At 52.6% G+C, this 20,282-nt stretch overlaps 3 protein-coding genes across 4 annotated transcripts in view; 1 reads left to right on the plus strand and 2 right to left on the minus strand.

Annotated features, from left to right (window-relative positions):
* The window catches only part of RANBP10 (RAN binding protein 10), a 59,591-nt gene extending 54,333 nt beyond the window's left edge, over positions 1–5,258 (plus strand). Inside the window, exons 11-14 of one of the 2 annotated variants that reach the window (XM_054296372.1) lie at positions 791–915; positions 1,735–1,880; positions 2,338–2,449; positions 3,611–5,258. In XM_054296372.1, coding sequence (XP_054152347.1) covers positions 791–915; positions 1,735–1,880; positions 2,338–2,449; positions 3,611–3,741 — 514 coding nt within the window. In that variant the 3' untranslated portion in view covers positions 3,742–5,258. The remainder of the gene's footprint in view (positions 1–790; positions 916–1,734; positions 1,881–2,337; positions 2,450–3,610) is intronic. The other variant, XM_054296373.1, reaches the window with a different exon arrangement.
* A 4,426-nt stretch (positions 5,259–9,684) lies between these two features.
* LOC128932834 (C-C motif chemokine 3-like) lies at positions 9,685–11,109 on the minus strand. The gene is made up of 3 exons (XM_054269561.1): positions 10,982–11,109; positions 10,270–10,375; positions 9,685–9,892 (listed from the first exon to the last, which is right to left on the minus strand). The coding sequence occupies exons 1-3, from the start codon at positions 11,046–11,048 to the stop codon at positions 9,784–9,786; spliced, it is 282 nt and encodes a 93-aa protein (XP_054125536.1). The 5' UTR covers positions 11,049–11,109; the 3' UTR covers positions 9,685–9,783.
* A 3,226-nt stretch (positions 11,110–14,335) lies between these two features.
* Positions 14,336–15,423, minus strand: LOC128932843 (C-C motif chemokine 14-like). The gene is made up of 3 exons (XM_054269580.1): positions 15,296–15,423; positions 14,899–15,010; positions 14,336–14,555 (listed from the first exon to the last, which is right to left on the minus strand). The coding sequence occupies exons 1-3, from the start codon at positions 15,360–15,362 to the stop codon at positions 14,453–14,455; spliced, it is 282 nt and encodes a 93-aa protein (XP_054125555.1). The 5' UTR covers positions 15,363–15,423; the 3' UTR covers positions 14,336–14,452.
* Positions 15,424–20,282: the final 4,859 nt, after the last annotated feature.

Consider the following 20,282-nt stretch of genomic DNA (forward strand, 5'->3'; position numbering starts at 1 on the left):
TTTCTGGAGTGTGGAGCAGAGTGAGCTCTGCTGAAAACTGAGCTTTCTTTGGGCTCACTCTCCACACTGCTGTTGCAGGGCTGTGTGAGGCCTCAGTGGAGCAGAGGGTGTAATTGTGATTAAAAGAATCTCTTGCTAATTACAGCTGGCACTCATTCTTCAAGTGCTGTACTGAGCACTTGCAGGGCAGTTTGCAGGCTCAGTTGTGACCTCTGGAGAGCCACCTAGCATGTAACTGAGTGAGAAACACTTGTTCAGACTCAATTTATCAGAATCATTTAATGATGCTGGATTTGTCATTCTTTTTTTTTCAAATGTAGAGCCCATGTTCCAGTAAGATCTTCTCATAATTTCAGTTAATCAGTAGTTAATCAGCAGTCTCAGTCAGCCTGCTGTCTTGGGCATTTAAGTGCTCAGTGTTTGCAAGGACTGGGGATGTATCACAGCCAAGATTTCCCTCCTGCAGTCTCTGAGTGTGTTATCTGTTACCTGGCTGCTGTTTACTATCCCAAGGATCACCACTTCCTGAAGGGAAAATGCAAAATGTTCTGCACCTGGAATTATGACAGGCACTTAGGGAACAGAAACCTGTTTCATAAATTGTCTTCAGAAGCCTGCAACAACTTTTGCTGCACTGATTTGGACCATGTGGCTCCCTGCAGTCCAACTGGACCTTTTCTGGTGTGCTGGCCTTTGCTGGGCACTGTTTGGCATATAAACTCTTCATTTCTTCCCTTTCTAATTTAGAAATTAAAATGTAATTTTAATTTCTTCCCTCCTTTCACCTCAGTGACAGCGAAATGGAAATGGAGGCTGAGCATTACCCCAACGGAGTCCTGGAGAATTCATCCACCAGGATAATGAATGGCACCTACAAACATGAGGAGATCCTGCAGACAGATGAGTCCAGCATGGGTAGGTCCTCAGGGGCAGGAGGGGTAAAGGGAGATAGGAGCTGGTCTCAGGAGTTAAAACTGTGGTTGGATTGTGGGGAAATATCCTGTACTTTGGGCTGCTTCATGGGGAAAGTTAATCTGTCCTGGAGCTAAAACTAGGTCTGGCTTTTCATAGACTCCCAGCAGTGCTGGTGGGAGCAGGGAGAACAATAGGAGGCAGAGGTTTGTTCCATGCTGGTCATGGAATTGAGCTCAGAGCAGTCCTGGCAGAAGTGCCTGTGGGCAGCTGAGCTGAGCTGTGCCAGGCTGGGCATGTCCAGCTGCAGGGTGGCCTCAGCACAGCTGGCAGCCGTGACTGTCTTGTTTGTGGGTACTTTAGCCAGGAGGGGGCAGATGAAGCAGCTACACTGCCTCTGAAACTGGTTCATCCAGTTCTAAAGGCTCTTGTGGCCACTGATACTGGGCAGCTGGTGGTGTTGGCCTCTCTGAGTCCAGGATTTGTTAGACCAGGCTTTCTGGGTAATATACCCTGTGTTAAACACATGAAAGGGTAACAGATTGCTTACAGGTAAGCTCCCAGGATTTTATCAATGAGCTTGATTTCTAGGTAGTTCTCAGGCATTAAACAGAGCTCAGATCTTCCCTGTATCTACCAGGCACTGTGACAAACCCAGCAATGGCTGTTGTAGGGCAGGGATCACAGAAAGCTTCCACTGGGATAATCTTAGGGCAGGAAGCAGCTGCCTGCTGCAGAAGGGAGTTTGTGGGTATCCTGACACACAGTGGGCATTGGTGGGGAATGCAAGATGATTTTTCCTTCCCCTCTGCTTCTCCTTAGAAGACAGCTGCCCCCAGAGGCAGCTCTGTGGAGGGAACCACGCTGCCACAGAGAGAATGATCCAGTTCGGGCGGGAGCTGCAGATCCTGAGTGAGCAGCTTTGCAGAGAGTATGGGAAGAACACCATGCACAAAAAGATGCTTCAGGTAAGCCTGGACCTTGTGCTGCATTGCAGCAGCTCTCTGGGCCAGCTCTGGGGTTGTGGGTTCCCTTGAGTAGCCCCCACTTCTGCGCCTGCTGAGCAAGAAGGGACCTACATGGGAATCAGAGATCAAAATATGAATGTAGAGCATCTATACCCAATTCTCAGCACAAGGGAGAATAAATACAGCTCTTGCCTGGCTTCCTGGAGCAACTGCTTGCTCTTCTCTCCACCTGCCTTCCCATGCTGGCTCCCGTGCCAGGTGGAATGGGCACCCTCTGTAACCTCCTGTCTTGGTGGCCACTGTGGTCCCTTGCTGCCAAGAGGAAAAGGCCATTCCTTTTCAGGAGGTGGGCACCTCTCACTGTGGTGATAGCAGGAGGTTCCCCAGCTGGACTTGGTGGTTTTCCTGTGTGTTTGCAGCCCTCCTGATCTCACTGTGCCTTTCTGTTCCCTGCCAGGATGCCTTTAGCTTGTTAGCTTACTCAGACCCTTGGAACTGCCCTGTTGGCCAACAGCTGGACCCCATCCAGAGGGAACCTGTGTGTGCTGCTCTCAATAGTGCTATTTTGGGTAAGAGCTGCTTCCTGTGGGAGTGTTTCCCCAGACACACCTGCTCTCAGGGGCTGTCCTGTGGCAGGCAAGCCTGTCAGAAATATTTGTGTTTAGCTTTGGCCTTTGTTTCTGTTTCTGGGGATTGTCAGGGCAGTAGTGCAGGAAGGGGAGTAGGAGAGAAGCCTGCAGAGAGCAGATTCCTGATACACTTCCATTTTGACTCCCTTCCCTGCATGTTCCTCAATGCTGCTCCCAAGGATGCACCTCAGGATTTTCCTCCCCTGCTTACTGAAGAAACTGAGATCTCTTTGGTGCATTTCCCACCCTTCTCCCTTCATGCTCTGAACCCACCTGAACCATTTTGTGGACTTTACCAGGGCTCTTTTCCAGCTGTATGGGTTAGCAGAGTTCAGCCCTGGTATGACCCTATTTTCTAGGAGGGGCTGCAGTTGCATCCTGTGCACAGTCTGGCTCCCTGTGCCCAGGCAGATTTCCTATGGGGTCTGTGCATCTCACACTGAATGTTCCAGAAGGAGATTTAGATATTTTCTTCTGGGGAAAGGAACAACTTGATGGACATGCCCATGAGGGTTCATGTTCTGACTGAGCAGAGGAACAGGAATTGCATGTTTTGGAAGGGAGAGTCTCTTCCCCTGTCAGTCAGCAGCTGTTTGAGGAGCATGGACAAGTTGTCACCAGGAAGATGTGGTGTCTGGACATGCTGCATCACACAGGTTACCAGGCACCTTGTCTAGCTCAGCTGAAGGTTCCCTCAGAAAACATGCCACTTTAAAGACATGGTGATGAGGGAGTGAGCTCATCCAGGGCCTGGGCTGCTGTGCAGCCTTGCACAAGTGGGAGAAATGGAGAGGTTGCCTCCAGCTGGGATCGGATTCTCCTGCCTTTCCTTATTCCTCCATGCTTTGATACTTCATGTTCTAAGGGTTTTCTGGCAAACAGCATCAGCAGTAGCTTCGTTGCCTTTTTGTTGCTCTGGCCAGCACAGCAGCACTCTGTCAAAGGCCCTGCTGAGCTGTGGGATGTGTCATGGCTGCTGGGCTGTGTGTGCAGCAGCAGCAGCAGCACGGAGCTGGCAGTATTTGGGAGCAGCTTCCTGAGTGCAGGTGAGCCAGCACCAGCCTGACCCTCTTCTGAGCAGCTTTTTCTTTGTGCCCACAGAATCTCAGAACCTGCCAAAGCAGCCCCCGCTGATGCTGGCCCTGGGCCAGGCCTCGGAGTGCCTGCGGCTGATGGCGCGCGTGGGGCTGGGCTCCTGCTCCTTCGCCAGAGTGGACGATTATTTGCACTGACAGGAGCTGCCGTGGAGTGCTGCCCTTCACCCTCTGCTGCTGCCACTCTGCACCACCGCCTCCTCCCTGCCACAAGCCCCTGTAGCACACACACACACACACACACTGCCCGTGCCAGGACGGAGTGAGTCCCTCACTGTGTGGCTGTTGTGACCCCGGGGAGCCTGGCGGGGCTGAGCCATCTCCCTGCGCTCAGTATTTCGCTGGTTATTCTAATGTAGCACCTTCTGATGTAGGGATTTTTTTCTCTTTTTTGTTTTTGATTTGAGTTGTTTCTCATGGTTCCACCGATGTTTTATCTGGAGAGTTTTGCTGAGCTGGTTTATGCTGATTTACTGAGGAAGTTCATCAAGTTGGTGACAGCTTGTTCTTTTCTTCCCTTCTCCCTCCATCGTGCACATACAGCATCATCCATGCTAGTAATCAGAACTCTTCTCACAGTGGCAGTTCAGAGGGAATTTTTTTTTTATTTTATTTGAATCATGTTTATTAAAAAGGTCTCTTCCACCTCCACAAGGTCATTGATGTATTTATTGCCCACAGACTCGGTCCCAGCCACACTCACCATACAGCCCCTCAGGTGAGGTAGGTCCTGTCACACACTAATGATGAAACCTGGTCCTTCATGGTGCCTCTTTTCAGAGCCCAAGGCTCTCAATCTTGGCTTTGTGAGTGGGAAGAGTAGAAGATTAACATTGCCTGTGTTGGTGATTGTGCTGTAGAAGCATCTCACAGCCCTAAGAAGGAGTTAAATCCAGCTCTCTGAACAGCTGGAGGGACAGGGATGATGAATATGAAGTCATCTGCCACTGTGTGGTAGAACCAGGTCATGTGAGTCCACCAGAAACATCCGTGGGCATGCCCTGGTGTGTTGACACTTTTTAATTAAATAACAAATCCCACATTTTTCTCTATGGAGGAGGGCTCTGCCACTAACTCAGTAATAACAGTATTTCCTGCCCTCTGCCATCTCTGTAACACTGATCTAAATGAGCACTTCTAAATTTTGGAAGTGTCTGGAGAAACCTTGCCTAGCTGTGCTTGTCCTTGCAGGTGGGACAAGCTGAGGTCAGGTGGCAGGTTGGGGTCAGTACCAACTCTGTGGGGCCTGAGCCATTCAGAAAGGAGCAGCAGTGTTTGTTTAGGGATTATTAAGATAATTATTGAAGTTCCAGTCCCAAAAGAGACCAGCAAAGATCTGTGGGTGAGTAACCTCTGAGTAAAATGGACTGATGTGTCCATGCTGTGTGCCAGGCCCATGGACTTGAGTGCTGATAAGCATTCAGACCACCTGGGAGTGTTTCTGAGCTTCTGTTACCTGGCCAGGCTGCCTGGCAGCACCGTGTGCTTTCCATCCTCTGCTGTACCATTAGGACATGGCAGGTTCAGCTGGCAGTTTCTGCACCAAATTAATTTTAGGTCAATAACTCTGGGGAGGACTCAAGGGAGCTCAAACCAAACATGAATTTTACTGCTGTTCATGAATTTTTTGGAAGGTCAATGAAAGATGAACAGGTTTTGTTCTTAAAATGGAGGTTAGCCTGTGCCAGGGCTTCAAGCACCAAGAGGGTTTGTGTGCCACTGAGAGGAAAAGTAGCAGCAGCCCAAAGCTTTAAGGGTTTTCTGGGTTTGCAGGATGGATTTGCAGCTGACACATGAGGTCTGAAATGAAGGCAGAGCAGGGGGCAGGTGCCAGGACAGGCTGTGGCAGTGAATGTGCAGATGGTGCTGGAGGTGGTTGGAACATTATCCCTGCCTTTTGGTGGAGGTGTGCAGTGTGTAGGGGCAGTGAAAAGAAAACAGGAGGCTTAGAGCTGCAGGAGATGCTTTAATCAGATCACTGGGACAGCTGCAAAAAGCAGAGGGAGCTCTGGCACAGCCTTTCTTACAGGGAGAGAGGCAGAGGGCTGCACCAAGCAGAATTTAACCTGCCAGTCTGGGGCTTCTCTTGCAGCTCCTCTCCAGAACAGCTCCTGTGCCTGACAGCTCATCTGTTCACTGCCAGCTCTGCTGTTGGGTCTCAGCCCAGCCTTGCTGCAGCTGCGGAGATAACTCAGTGCAAAGGTTTCCTTCCCCAAGCCTCAGGTCCCAGATGTGCCAGAGCTCTGCCTGGTGGGATTCTCCTGCTGGCTTTCCGTTCCTCAGGCTCACAGCACCCTGCTGGGCTCATTCTGGGTGCTGAGCTACTCCAGGACCTTGCTTTGCCTTCCCCTTTTAGCAGCTTCCTCTGCTCTTGGTCACCACTTGCAGCAGTCTGGCTGCAGTCAGACCTCTCATCTTCATAGCAGCACCATCTTTATCTTTCTGAGGGTTTTTGTTCCTTCTCTTTGTGGTTTCTTTAAGCCAAGTCTCTTCATCATGTGTCATATTAATGCCCCATTTGGTCTCTCAGCAAAGCTTTGCTGACTGTCCTGGAGCACCTTTTTAAATTTTGGTTTCACTACCAAAACCAAAAAAACAACCAAGAGATATTCCTAGATATCTGGTTATTTTGGTGCCAAGAAATGTGTGATGGATGTTACTTGGTTTTTTTTTAATTTACTTCAAGTGTTCTGGTGGTTTCACCGGTGGTTTCTGCTTCTTGTACTCAGATTCTGACTGATGTGGCCATGACTCAGTGTGGGGAGGATAAGCATGTTTGTGGTGGGATGTAGGTCCCAACCTACCCCTGATTCCTAGATGGGATTTCTCATGTGGTTTTCTCAGGTTGCATTTCAAAGCCTCTTGCCTTTGAATCTCCCCGGCTGCTCTTTGGTGGTTCATGTTGGCTTAAACTTGGATTATTGCAGTAGTTTTTAAGAACAGAACTAAAGTGAAATGGGGTCTGTAACACTGAATGTGGCTGTAAACCTAACCAGAGGCTACATGGCAATTCAAAAGTTACTTTTATAAAAATGATTTGGGTTTTTTTTCTTCCAAGTGCCTCAAACAACCTGGTCCCTGCTCCCAGCAGTCCTTCAGTACAGCCATGTTTTACTGTGGAGCCTGTAGGAAACTGCTGGTATCATTCCTCATGGTTATCTACACCTGGGATCTTCCCATATCCTTCCTTCTCTTTTTCACAGTGACATCTCAATCTCTCCTCAAGCTGTGTCCTCGTTTTTCACATTTTATTAAGGCATCTTTACCATTCTTTAAATAGCTTTGTTCTTGAGGCTGCCTTGAAAAACTGGAGCAACCAGAGCTGCTGGAGGTAGTTCTGTAGGGATTGAATGTATCATTTTCCACCTTGGGTAGCAGGGATGATGAACATCTCCTCCTTCAGCAAGGAAACCAGGCTGGGTTGCAGCTGTGCTTTGGTACCTGTCTGTGTTAACAGGTGACCTGTGTGTCACACACATTTCAGAGTTCTGCTGTCCTGGCTTGATGGAGAAGGTGGCCTGTGGCAGCCAGGCTGCAGAGCAGTGTGTAAGTGCCATGAAGCTGTGTGGTGCACCACGTGGGATCAGAAGTTCTGCCCTTAAGCAGCAGTGCAGACCTGGACTGTCCTGTGGCAGAGACAGGGGTCCCTCACTCCAGTCTGGGTGCAGTGATGCCCCATGGAGCTGGTGACAGCTGGGAGAAGGAGCAGGAGCTCCTGCTCCACCCAGGAGTGCCCTTTGCAGAGCAGCATCTTCCTTCAGCCCTGCCAGGGTGAGAGCAGCCTCAGTGGTAGGGCAGGAGAGGGCAGGTGGGGAGCAAGTGTTGGGTCTCCAGCTGTACCGAGGTGTCTCTGTGTGGGGACGTGGCAGGGGACCTGCTGGGTGCTGCTGGGACCCTTCAGATCCAGAGCTGGCTGTGAGCCTTGTCCCATCTGCTGTGTAGGGGCAGAGCTGGAGGAAGGGCTGCTGGGGCTGTGTGAGGGGAGCTACAGCAGATTTGGGAGGAAAAGGGAGGAGTTGAGAGCCTGGAGGTCTCTTCCATAGACAGCACTAGCTGCTCTCCACCATCCTTCCCTGCAACAAGAGGTGGCAGGTGATGGATGAGTGAACCTGGCATGTCTGTCCCTCTCCCCACATCCCAAACCAAAGCTCAGAGCCTGCAGCTTGAGCTGGAGCAGTGCCCAGCAAGCCAGGGCATCACCCAGGCTTGAGGAGCACACACACGTCCTGCCAGCTCCTTATTTCCAGGAGGAAAGCTTAACTCACAAGTCCTGTGTGGAATTTACACTCACATCACCACAGAAACATTCCTGGAGGCCATGCACACCTCTGCTCCTTGCTGAAGGTCCCATGGCCAGGCAGACACCTTTTCTCTGGTCACTCCACTTGGGTCCAGGCGAGTGCTTGGATGTTTTTGCTCGGGAGGACTTCAGCCACATCCTTCCTCCAGAAGGGAGCACAGAGGGATTTTTGTATGCTGGGCTTCTCAGAGGCTTACACTTGGAGAAAGGAGAAGCAGCAGAAGCAGCAGCTCTGGGGATAATCCAGATTTTAAAGAAAATTTGAAAACCACAAGTATGGTGACTTCCAGCCCAAGGACTGCACCGGCGCTGGATTGGGATCGTGTCTCTGTCCTGCCTGTGCAGTGGGGGAGGCAGGAGGAGGCTGCAGCCCCTGAAGCTCTCACACACAGCAGTGCAAGCCCCAGGACCTGCCCAGCACGCAGTGAACTCTCCTCTCCTCTCCTGCTGGTTGCTCAAAACTCAGGTATGAAATGCTCAGCTGGAGCACGGGGTGCGAGCTCTCCGCAGGTTTCCCGGCAGCCCTGGAGGAGCAGCCACGGCTGGGCACAGCTCCCTGTGCCACCCCAGGCTTCTCCAGGCCCTTGGGAGGGAGTTTCACCTCTTGGGTACAACATTGGCTACGTGGACATTACACAAACTGTGCACATTGGTTCAGTCTACGCTTAGTATTTGTGAATTAAGTTATCTGATGTTTCGCATGAAAACTTCAAAAAAGGGGCTGGGGGGGGGTGGATTTTAACTGAGAAAAAGCCTATGAAAATATACTGGAAATATGGTAAAGAAATCGACATTCTGCTGTATATTGACAGAATTATTTTTATTAAAATACACATCCATGTGCAAGAGCCAGTGTGGAGCTGTGTGCTTTGTCAGTCTCTGCTCATCAGGGAAGGCTGTGTCCCCTCTGACAGGGGGTGCACAGTCCTCCAGGTGTTTGTCCCCCAGGATCTGATTCTGTTTCAGCTTTGCTGCCTCCCATGTGCTTGCAGTTCATGGGCAAAAATGTCATTAGGGATCCTGTGTCATTAGTTTTTCCTGTGCCATTCCATATCCTAGAAAATACAGCCCTGAAGTGTTTTCTGGCCATGAGCATAAAACACTGATGAAGCTTTAGGCTGAGGATCATTTGCCCCATTCCTTGCTTTCTTCTTTGAGGTTTTCCCTTGTATGTTTGCAGCTCTGCCATGAGAAGATGGGCCAGCAGCCTGGTTTTAATGTCTGGGATCTCACAGTGCTCCCACCCTTCCCTGGCCCTGCGGAGGGACAGGCAGCCAGGACACCTCTGTCCACCCTCAGGCTGCTGTCCTCACCCTCCTGGCACTGTGGGCATTCTCCTTATCTCCCTCAGACACTTTGAGTGACCAGCAGCACATTTGGAAGCTGTCAAGGTATTAAGGGTTTGGTAGAGCAGTATCTTCTCCCAGAACCCTCCCCTTAATTCTGGAGCACCTGCAAAGCCCAAGGGGCTGCAAGCATGCCCTGAGGATGTACAGCTTTGCCTGGGGGTGAGGTAACCTCACCTATGGGTCAAGGCCTGGCTCCCCTGTGACATTCCCAGTGATGCACTCTGTGACCAGGCACAGTTTGCTCCTGGAGAAATAGGAACTTGTGGCAGAGGATTTTTTCTGGGTTTGTTAGGATCTGCTGATTGGTTTGGAGAATCAGGAGAAGTCCAAACAGCATTTTGTAGCAAAGAGTCTTTATTATAAATATTGGTTCCACAGGCACATCGTGGCAGGGCAGTGGCAACGGCACGGTGACACCTGCTCCTGGTGGCCCCTCCTGCAGGGACCCCATGGCCGCAGCACCCGCTGGAGAAGAGCTTTCAGCACTGATGGCTCCCTCAAGAGACGGGAAGACTGAATGGGATGGGCAGGTCAGATGGTGGATGGGTCTGATGTTTTGTTTTGAAGCCGTTTTATGATTTTTTTCACCCAGTCCTTCTTGGGGTCGGCGCAGATCTCGTCACCATTGGCAGCCACAATCCTGCAATGAGGAAGTGAGGAAAAAGAGTGAAAACAGGAACCATGAGCCATTCCCTTTCTGTGCACTGTTTTCTCCTCTCCCTTTTTGCAGTCCCTTCCAGGATCAAGGCTTGTAGCCATCTCCAGCAGCCTGTGCCCTCCTTGGGCAGGTGAGTGTCTGTCTTCCCAGAGCTCTAGCATTACCAGACAGCACTAAAACACATTTTTTCCCCTCTTTGCCCACCCCTCAGAGCTGCTTTCCTACCACAGCCCCCCTGGCTGGGACTGGGATGAGATGGGATGGGATGGGATGGGATGGGATGGGATGGAATGGAATGGAATGGAATGGAATGGGGCAGCAAAAAGTCTGGGATCGGGAGCAAAGCCTGGGATACTCACACAACTGCAGGCTTGGGGCAGTCCTTGGATGTCTCGTAGAAGCCCTGAGGGTGTCGGATTCGTTTCTGTGCATATTGAAAGCAGCATTCCACAGGTGCAAAGTGGGCTGGGGAGGGAAGGGGGATGTTGTGAATTACATCATCATATAATGGCACCACCAGGTTTGGAACAGCACAGAGGCTGTGGAGCCCCTCAGCAGCTCCCATAGCATCCCATGGCAGGGGTTTGTCACCCTTCACACAGCAAGCTCAGGACTGGGACATGGACAGAGGTGGAGCAGGGGACAGCCTGGGACCTGGCCCCTCACAGCCCAAATTGCTGCAGCCCCCAAGAGCACACAGTAATGTTGGGGTGCTCAGCCTGGGGATGAGGTTTTGGGGCTTTCCAAGGCAGGAGCACAACTTGCAGGGTGTTTTGGAAGGCTCCAAAGAGCTGCATGTTCTCCCTCCATCCAACCCCTTGCTCATCCAGGGGAACAACTGGCAGAGCCTCCTCCATGCTCCTGCAACCTCTCCCCAGGTCTGGCTTTGCTGAGAGCACCCAGCACTTTCTCCATCCCTCCCTGCATCCCGGGATGTGCTGCCCTGCCCTGAGCAGGGCATGCTGCTCCCATCAGCAGCACCAGCCCTGCTCCCTGCTGGGGTTCCTGCCTCACCTCCCCAGTGGGGGCTCAGAGCCCTCACCTGCAGCAGGGGCCCCTGAGGTTCCTTACCTGTGGCGTGGTGCAGGGAGAAGGTGAGCAGCAGGGTGAGCAGCAGGACAGTCCTTGCAGGCAGCATGGTGGCTGTGGGGTGGCTCTTCCTCGTGCCCTGTGCCTCTCTGCCCTCTGGCTGTGGCTCCGTCCTCGCTGCCTTTTATCCTCTTCTGCCACCCACTCAGGCTGCATTTCCAAAAACTCAGGGTCCTACCAAGAAACCAGGGTCAAGGGGCTTTCTGCTGTTTATTTTTGGGCACATCCAGCGGCGGATAGACAACTTGAAGGAGAAGTTCTACTTTCGATGGAAGAGTCGTGACGTGGAGCTCTAGGAACTGAAAGCAGATTGAACCATCTTCCCATGCAGGCAGGACAGCAAGTCCAGAGCTCATCTGCTTGTTTCCAACAGGAGAGGCAACCCACAGTCCCTGAGCAGGGACAGGTCTCAGGGGGTTTGATTGGTTTGCCCAGTGCCAAAGGCCAGTGATGGAATCCCATCCAAACCAACCTTGGGCACACAGGGAGCCCTGGGCTGGGCAGGAAAGCACAATGGGATGGGATGGGATGGGATGGGATGGGATGGGATGGGATGGGATGGGATGGGATGTCAGGCAGAAGAAGCCATACTGGACCAATCCAGAAGGGACTCCAGAGCAGGGGGTGTCAGAGGTGCTTTTGGTGGGTTCACAGAAGGGGAAGAAATGGGGCAGGGGCAGTGGGGAGTGTGAGGAGAGTCTGGGTCTGAGCAGAAGCCTGAGCCCCTGTGCTGCCTGTGCCTCTCTCAGCAGCCCTGGGACTGAAATGAGAGTTGGGGGATGGAGGCTTGTGGTGCACAGAGATCTCCTGCAGCAGAGGGGACAGATCCCAGCACAGCCCCAGGAGACAGGACAGAGCCACCCCAGAGGCCAGGCAGGAGGGGCAGGTGGCCCAGATCCCATTGGCAGCCCCATGGAGCACTGCTGGACACCAGCCCAGCCTCCATGCAGGGATCTGCTCCCTGGGCCGGAGATGCAGCTCTGTGTGAGGAGGTGAGGTCCTGGTGGGAGCCAGCATAGGATGATGCTGGGTGGGAGCACAGGGGGGGACCTGGCTGTGGCTTGGGGGATCAGGCAATCAATCCAAGGCTTCTCAGAGGGGAAGAAAGGTGGAAATGGGTTTCTCTGGAAATGATGTCATGTCTGCACGACTTCTCTGAAAGGAGAAAGGAGAAGGAAACAGATCTAATGTGGTGGAAAAGCTGGTTTACAAGAAATGGGCTGCAGGACATGGGGTCTGCTGGCCTTGCATGGGGCAGGGGGCCACACAGAGAGCTGGGCACAGCCCCACGGGGTTCTGGTGCCACTGTCCCCAGGCAGGGCTCTGCAGGGAGAAAATGCCTGGCACACAGCAGCCCGAGCCCCTTCTGTGGGCTGTGCATCACCCCCAGGCTCTCCTGCCCTCCCTGCCCCTGTCCCCAGTGCTCAGAGCCTTGGGGCCAGCAGCCCCAGGCTCACACCAGCTCCCAGGCACTGGTGAAAAGCACAGGACTGTAATTAAGGGAGAACTGAGCTAATGACTTTTTCCATCCAGCATTCCCTGGCTCAGAAAACCTCATGTGCCAGCCCTGAGCTCCTTTTCCAGGCTTGTCTGAGGCACACAGGTGCTCCTCCTTTCCCTATTTATTCCTCTCCAGAGGAAGCATCAGTAGATGCCTCCACTATGTCTTTCATGGAGAAAATCAGTGCATGTTGGATGTTTGAAGGCCTGGAAAGGCCCCACAAGGCTCTGGAGGACTGGGCTTCCCTCCCTGCCCCAGCAATGGACCTTTGGGTCTGGCTTCAGTCCTCTCCAGGCTCCTCTGCAGCTCCTGGGGTGTTCCCAGCACCCTCTGAGCCATGCCCAGCAGTGGCACAGCCTCTGCCCAGGTGCAAATGCAAAGGCAAGTGGAGAGAAGAGGGGGTACAGACTCTGCAGAGGATTTTATGGGTGTCCAACCTCACTGTAGTTAATAACTTAATACAAATTTTCTGACTGAGCAAAACCCCTGCTTTAGAAATTGAAATGGATAGGCATGGACCAAAAAAAAAAAAAAAAAAAAAAAAAGGAAGCATCATCATAAAGGTGGGAAATATTCTCTGACTCATAAAATGCCTTTTTGAGTGGATAATCACAAAAGTTAATACTTTACAGAGAGCATGAACTCTTTGCCGGTGATAAATGCCGGTGTCCCCGCCCAGAGCCCCGGGGTCTGTTCTGCATCCGAGCCCCTGTCAGGAGAGGGCACCAAGCCCCAGCAAACAGAGACTCCGTGGCTGAGGATTCCTGCAGTGGAAAGGCAGCAGTTCAAGCAGTTCAAGAGGCTTCCCCAGGCTGGAGCCTCTCCTGGTGCACCCAGAGTTCTCCACCCCAGGTTCCAGACCTGCAGCCTGTCAGGGTCACCCCTCAGCTCTGCTGGGAAAACATCCCTGGAGCTGCTGCTGCTGCCAAAATCCCCTTCCCCAGGAGCTGGGAGTGCCTGAGCATCATCTGGGCCAGTGCAAGTGATGGTTTCTTTATCACTTGGTGGAATTTTTTGGGTAGGTTTCTTTTTTTGCTTGGTTCTCCTTTTGTTTTCCCCCGTAGTGAACTGTTACAGGGAAAGGAGGAGGAAGTAGGGGGACATTCAGATTTGCAGAATTTGTCTTCCCAGGTCACTGTTACACGTGAGGGAGCCCTGCTGTCTCCCCATGGCCGAGCACTTTCCCACCCATGAGAAGGAGAGAACTAATCCCTTATTTTGCTTGGCTTGTGGGCCAGTTCTGCTTCATTTGTTAAACTGTCTTTAACTCATGACTTTCCTCACTCCTGCCCTTCCAGTTCTGCTCCTCTTCCCACAGCCCCGGCAGGGATCAGTGCTGAGCTCTGCATGGCCCCTGGCAGGGGGATATTGCAGGAATCCCTCGTGTGATTCAGCCTCCCCTGTCTGTCCCTCGTGCCCAGGGAGCTCTGCAGGGAATCCCTTCCTCTGCAGCCCAGCAGAGACACCCCAGGCCTGGGCACACAGGGCAGACAGGCTGTGCCCTCCACAGGACAGCAAATGGGACAGGCTGAAACCCCTCAGCCTGAAACTGGTGGCAGTTTGGCACCTGAAAACCCTCAGAGAGGTCTCCAGCCCCTTTAGGGTCCCCTTGAAATCCCATCCATCCCCTCCCTTCCTGCCCTGAGACCCAGTGGGAAGAGCCAGCCCCAGCTGCTGGCAGCTGCACAGTTGTGGGGCTGGAAGAAGAAAGGACAAACACAAACAAACTCTTCAATATCACGTGAAATAAACTTTATTTTGTGGCTGTGAGCAGCAGGCAGGTGCAGGCTGGGCCAGCAGCATTCCAGGAGCTGGTGCCCAGCTGTGGGTGCAGCTCAGGGCTCTGGTGCCCTCTCCCAGGAGCTGAACATCCTGAACCCCTTCTGAGAGGGGATGCAAACCTTCCTTCCCAGCAGATGTTGGGGAGCCTGAACCAGGGCACCCAATCCACATCACGGAGCACGAACTTTCTTCTTTTGAAGCACTTTAACTGCTCTCTTCACCCACTTCTCCTCAGGGTTTGCACAGACCTTGATTCCTTTCTTGGTCTCAAACCTGCCAAGGTTAAAGGTGAAGCTTTGTGAGGAATGACATTTGTGATTCCACTTGTGCCCATGCCATTCTCCCTTCCCTGCACCCTTTCTCCTTTCCCTTTGTCCCTGTGCCTGCCCCTGGGCTCTTGGTGTCCTACAAGCAGCTCACCCTGCAGCCCAGCACCTCTGGAGCCCCTGCAGAGCCCTCAGGAGCTGCAGTGGCCTTGCAGAAGTGCCCAGACAGTCACACCTCTCCTCCTCATGGTGCTTACACAGACCTGTCCCTGTCCTGTCCCCACCCAGAACAGATGACCCTGTGGCAGCCCAGGAGGCAGCACAGCAGCAGGGAAGCTGCCAGGACTTACACAATTGCTGGGAAATAACATTCCCTGGTAGTGGAGTTGAAGTCCAGGAGGATCTCCAGCCGCAGGACGCCCTTGACATAGTCGAAGCAGCACTCAGCTGGGGTGTAGGGGGCTGCAGAAAACAAAGAGCACAGTGAGGCTGGAGTGAGGCAGCCCTGCCCTCAGCACCTTCTCCAGCACAGGCCTGATGGACACAACATCCCCAGGCTCTGCAAATGCTGCCATGAGGAGCCCCAGGTGCCCTCCCGGGGCAGGAGGATGCTCCAGGTGATCCCCCAGCCCTGCAGCAGCTCTGCCAAAGCCACCCAGCCCCAGGAGCAGCCTCCATCCCTCCCTGCACCCCAGCAGGTGCTGCTCTGCTCTGGCCAGGACAGCGGTGACCCACCAGGGGCTTTACCTGCATGGGAGCACGGTGAGAGCGTGAGGAGCCCAGCGAGCAGCAGGACTGTCCTTGCAGTGAGCATGGTGGCTCTGGCAGGGCTCTTCCTTGCAGGATGCTGCTCTGCCTGCTTGGGAGAGCTCAACTCTGAGCTCAGGCAAGGAGCTGCTGCAATTTATCCTCTCTACTCCTCCCCTTTTCCAAGTTCTCTTTTTTCCATAGACTTCAACCCAATTCAAGGAAAAGCTGCAGCTTCTTTGCCCCTGGGGATTTCCATGTCTCATGGGGTCATTGGGATTGCAGACAGACAATACCTGGGAAAGCTGAATAGATTGTGTCAGCTTCTGTGTTCACCCACACAGGGAAAGTCACGAGGGAAGTGAAATCCTCCTCTGCAGATGTACACTCAAGAGTTCCTGGGCCTTCAGAGAGGGGATTCATAGCCATGGGAAATGCAAAGCTTGGTGTTCCATGCAAGGTCACTCAGGCCAGAGCCAACACAAATGTGCTGGAGATGCCTGGATGGCTTGTGAATCCTGGAAAGCATTAAACAGAGCACAGTGACTGCTGCCACCAGCCCTCTGTGCCCTGAAAGGGACGAGTTGGTAAATACTGGCAGAAATTGTGTCACATTCCATGTTGGTACTATGGAGAAGAACCTGAATTTTCCACCAAAATTCACTGTTCATAACTGGGCAGTGAGGGAGAGGAGAGGAGAGGAGAGGAGAGGAGAGGAGAGGAGAGGAGAGGAGAGGAAAAAGAGAAGAGAAGAGAAGAGAAGAGAAGAGAAGAGAAGAGAAGAGAAGAGAAGAGAAGAGAAGAGAAGAGAAGAGAAGAGAAGAGAAGGTGTAGCTGAGCCTTTCCTTGTGGACAGGGCTGGCTTAGCCCCAGCTTCAGGGCAGGCAGGAGTCAGCACCAGGCTGAGGGGAATGGATGGAACACTCACTGTTCAAAGGTTCTGGGTGTGTTTCCATCATCTTCCTCCCTCCACAGCCTTGAGGCATCCCAGACCCTGCAGGGAGCTGTGAAAGGGGCCAGCCCCTCTGTGTTAACCTGGGGACAGCTCTCCCCCCTTGTGCTGGGCTCCCCTTTCTTCAGACCCTCTGAAGGTCCAAGGAGCCCCTGTGCAGGTCCTTGCCAGTCATGCTCAGCTCATGCTCAGCTTTTTTCACCTTTCCCTCTGTTTGACCAGACTCCAGGTGGGTGCAGGGAGCAGGGGGTCCCATGCAGATCCCCTGGCATCACAGTCCTCCCTCACTCCCTGTGAACTACCCAAGGGGCCACCTCAAGCCCTTCTTCACAGTGGCACCCCCAGCCACTCTCTGGAGCAGGACATTGTGCCTGGGACTGTCATCCCTGGATGCATTTTGAAATATTTGGGAGAAAAACCACCCAGTGCTGAGAACTGCTCCAGCCATGCTCAGCTTCATCAGACGCATTTCCTGCCAATGGAGGCTCAAGATCCACAGCTCTGCATGGACCTTCAGAAGCTCCTGCAGAGCTGTGTTTCTTTTTCTGGCAGAAGACCTGGCCTAGGATGCTGTGCTTCCCTTTTCTCAGGATTTGAAGCCATGTCTGTGGAAATCAGATGATTCACAACTCCCTGGAGAACTTTTGATGTTTCTTCTTTTCACTTTGGAAAGGGAAAGGCTGGTGTGCAGGCATTCCTTGTTAAGTGTTGGAAAGCCCCTCTGCCAGCCCTACTTTTTCTTTCACTTGAACAGACTCTGAGGAATGTGCTTGTTTGCAAAAAAAATAAACAGAAGATTGTTTTTCTGCAGGAGGAGGGAGGCAGAGGGGACACATCAGATGCAGCCTTTGCCAGTGAGGGGACAGAGGAGTTGGGCAGAGCAGCCCCAAGCTGGGTTTGGGGTCTCAGTGGGTGGTTGAAAACAACCACAGACATCCTGCACTTGGGGAGGCCCTGCAAGAGCAGCTGGGCAAGGCAGGAGCAAGGGGCATCACCCAGGGCCTGAAACTTGTCCCCAAGGAGGCAGTGGGAGGCTTTGGAATACGTTTTCCCTGCTTTCTTCTGTTCTACTCAGTCACTTTGGATTTTCCCATTTACAAGATGAGACATCCTTGTCTGGCTTCTTTAGTCCCTTTCTGCCTGCAAAGCTCCTTCACATTTCTTTGGGATGCTCCCTCCAGGATCTGCATGGGGATGCCCTGATAGACTCAGGACACAATCACAAACCAAATTCTCTTCTTCCTTCCCAAAATCCCTGTGATTCCAGGAACAGCCCTGGCAACTCCTACAGCCTGGAAAGACACTCTAAAATAAGAAAAATAAGAATCTCTTACAAAGTCTGCTTCCTACAGTCGGACACTGGGGAGCACCAAGTGCTGTGAGCTGTTGATCTGAAATCTGCCTGTGCAGGAAGCTCTGCCTGGAGTCACGAGACAGAGGCTGCAGAAAAGCTCTGCGCCTTCCAGGAGCCCTTCCCCAGGCTCTGCCTGCACTAACTCACTGGGCAAGCTCCTCCACAGGCACAGGGACAGAGCAGAAATCCACTGTGGGCATGCAGGAAACCCTCACAAACACAGCCAGGAACAGGCAGGGGTCAATGCACCTGCAGCAGAAACTGGAAGTGGCCTTATCTGGCTAAGGAAGATGAGATAACAGATCTGATGTCAGCTTCCCCAAACACACTAAAAATGAGATATTTTTCCATTTCTATCCAATGAGGTCAATCAACTACCTCAGGGTTAAGTGAAGGGTGTGAGGGAGACTCTGCACTGGAGAGGCTTCTGTGTGGAGTAGCAATCAGGGGAAATGATGCTTAATGAGAACTTCAGCTCCTTTTAGAGCTCCTAGAGTTTAAGCAAGCAGCACAAGATGCTTCAGCTTTTAAAGCAAAGCTGAGATAACAGAAAAAAATAGGGCATGGAAGCAATTCCAGTCTAATTTTTAGTGATTTAATTCTGAACAGAGCTAGCCCTGATAATTTCAAGATGGCACTAGAACAAGTTATGAATTTATCTGCTCCTTAGTGTTTGATTAGAATAAAACCCCAGCAATCAGAAAAATAAATGCAGTTAATGAATGTGATGAGCAGCACACGTTAGGGACCTAGATGTTGTAATGAAAATGTGTTTATGTGGGGTTATGGTCAGAGTCAGCAAGGTGATATCACAGCCCTCCTTGGAGGGTGACCTCACTTATTTCTGTCTTCTTCTCTTTTAAATGATTTGGTTTGTGGCAGAATTCCAGGGTGAATTCTGAAGACTCAAGAAATGAACCTTCCTCCATCACCTGTGACAGTCACCAAAGGGGTCCCAACAACCTCTGTGATACCCAGGGGGACTCCAGCAACACGAGCAGCCCTTGCAGTGACACAGCAGCGACACAATTCCCATAAAAAGAGAGATCAAGCAAACACAAAGCCCAGCAGGGCCGTGGCTGTTCACCCTGTTTGTCCTGCCTTGCTGAGCCAGCAGGGTGAAGGTGCTGGTGGCTCCAGAGGCCACACGAGAGCTCTTGTGCAACATTCCACAGGAAAGAACCCACGCTGAGGCCTGGGATCAGTCCCAGCCCAAAGCACTGAGGATGGAGGCAGCACCTCCTCTCCTTCACCTCACACCACCCTGGGAACACTCAGAGCTTGCAGGAGACAATGGCAGAGGTGGGTCCCTGGCAGGTGCAGCTGCAGGGAGCACAGGGAGGGACAAGGCAGCAGCCAAGGGTGGCCCCAGCACAGGCAGGTGACAGCCCCCAGGGTCTGAGCACAGGGCCCAGAGCCTCCAGCAGTGCCCAGGCACACCAAGGTCAGGAACCAAACCCAGAATCCATTTGGGAAGGTTGGGGGAATCTTCTCAGCAGTAACAGGAGATGGGGACAGGGACAGAGCTCCATCCAGCCAAGGTACCTCCAGCAGAGCCCCAAGGGCTGTGCAAGGGGCTGATCAGAGCCAGGACATCAGAGCAGCACTCACAGCACAGCAGAGCTCAAACCTGAGTTAGATGGGGCTCCTGAGGCTTGGGCAGATGACTGGGGATGTTGTAGAGTGAACCCACCCACAGATGAGGCTGGTCAGGATGATTATGGCCAATCAGTGCCCTCAAAGCCTGACATTTGATGGATCCTGTGGGACACTGAGCCTGCGAGGAGCCCCAGGGACTTCTTCTCACAAGGTCAATCCAAACAGCTGCTATGACATGGTGGAGATGCTGTGGAGCTGGAAATGAAACATTAGGGTTAGTAAGGGCTGAGAGAGCCCTTCATGAGCATGGATCCCCCATCTCCTGGGGGCTGTGGGGAAGCATCAAGGCAGGACATGCACCTCTCATCCCCCTGAGCAGAGCAGATGTGGCATTGGTTGTCCCCTGGAGCAACCTCCACCCCTGAGGCCCCCATGGAGCTCCAGGGGAAGGGCTGTGGAGGGACACCCTTGGCACAAGGTCCTTCCCTGCACAGCCACACACCAACACCAGCAAAGCCAGGGAGTGTGTGCTCAGGGGCAGCCAAAATCTGCAGAGGAGCAGCCCCAAGAGCCCTGCTGGGGCCAGCTCTGCCTGGGGGAAATGACTGGAAATGATTCATCCTGTCAGGCCTGCCTGGATTGCATCGCCCCCTTCTTCCTCTTGCTCTCTCCAAAGGAGAGGAGAAACGAAATTAAAAAAATAAAAGTGCTTTCATTTCTTTAGAGTTCCATTATCCCCAAGTGATCTTCCTGGCCTGGTGACTCAGCTGCAGGAAACTTTCATTGACTTCTGTGTCTACCTGGAAGGGCACGGGGCTGAGAGATGGTTGGGATGAGAGTGCCTGAAATGTAGGGAAGGTGCTCATCCCTCTTGCTCCTGCCAGCTCCCCACTCCAGGCAAACCCTGGGAACTGACTCTGTCACTGAGCTGCTCTTCCCAGCTCTCCAGCACCAGAGCAGCACACAAGGGCAGCCCAAGCCCTGGCTGGGGTGGGAGAGCTCCTGTCTCAGCCCTTGTCCTCTTGCCTCCTTACAGAACAGACTTGGAGCATGGTGTTTGTTGTCTCTGAGCTGCTGTTTGA

Source organism: Melozone crissalis, unplaced genomic scaffold (genome assembly GCF_028551555.1).
Source record: "Melozone crissalis strain CALT ecotype California unplaced genomic scaffold, PUWL_Pcris_2 ptg000007l_1, whole genome shotgun sequence".
Taxonomy (NCBI): Eukaryota; Metazoa; Chordata; class Aves; order Passeriformes; family Passerellidae; genus Melozone; species Melozone crissalis.

Excerpts from the sequence above, each read along its gene's own strand:
- LOC128932843 (XM_054269580.1), bottom strand. The coding sequence starts at position 15,362 with ATGCTCACTGCAAGGACAGTCCTGCTGCTCGCTGGGCTCCTCACGCTC. Across the intron at positions 15,011-15,295 it reads CTCACCGTGCTCCCATGCAG|CCCCCTACACCCCAGCTGAG; the intron begins GTAAAGCCCCTG and ends TGTTTTCTGCAG. Across the intron at positions 14,556-14,898 it reads TGTTATTTCCCAGCAATTGT|GTTTGAGACCAAGAAAGGAA; the intron begins GTAAGTCCTGGC and ends TAACCTTGGCAG.
- LOC128932834 (XM_054269561.1), bottom strand. The coding sequence starts at position 11,048 with ATGCTGCCTGCAAGGACTGTCCTGCTGCTCACCCTGCTGCTCACCTTC. Across the intron at positions 10,376-10,981 it reads CTCCCTGCACCACGCCACAG|CCCACTTTGCACCTGTGGAA; the intron begins GTAAGGAACCTC and ends TTCCCTCCCCAG. Across the intron at positions 9,893-10,269 it reads TGCCCCAAGCCTGCAGTTGT|GATTGTGGCTGCCAATGGTG; the intron begins GTGAGTATCCCA and ends TCCTCATTGCAG.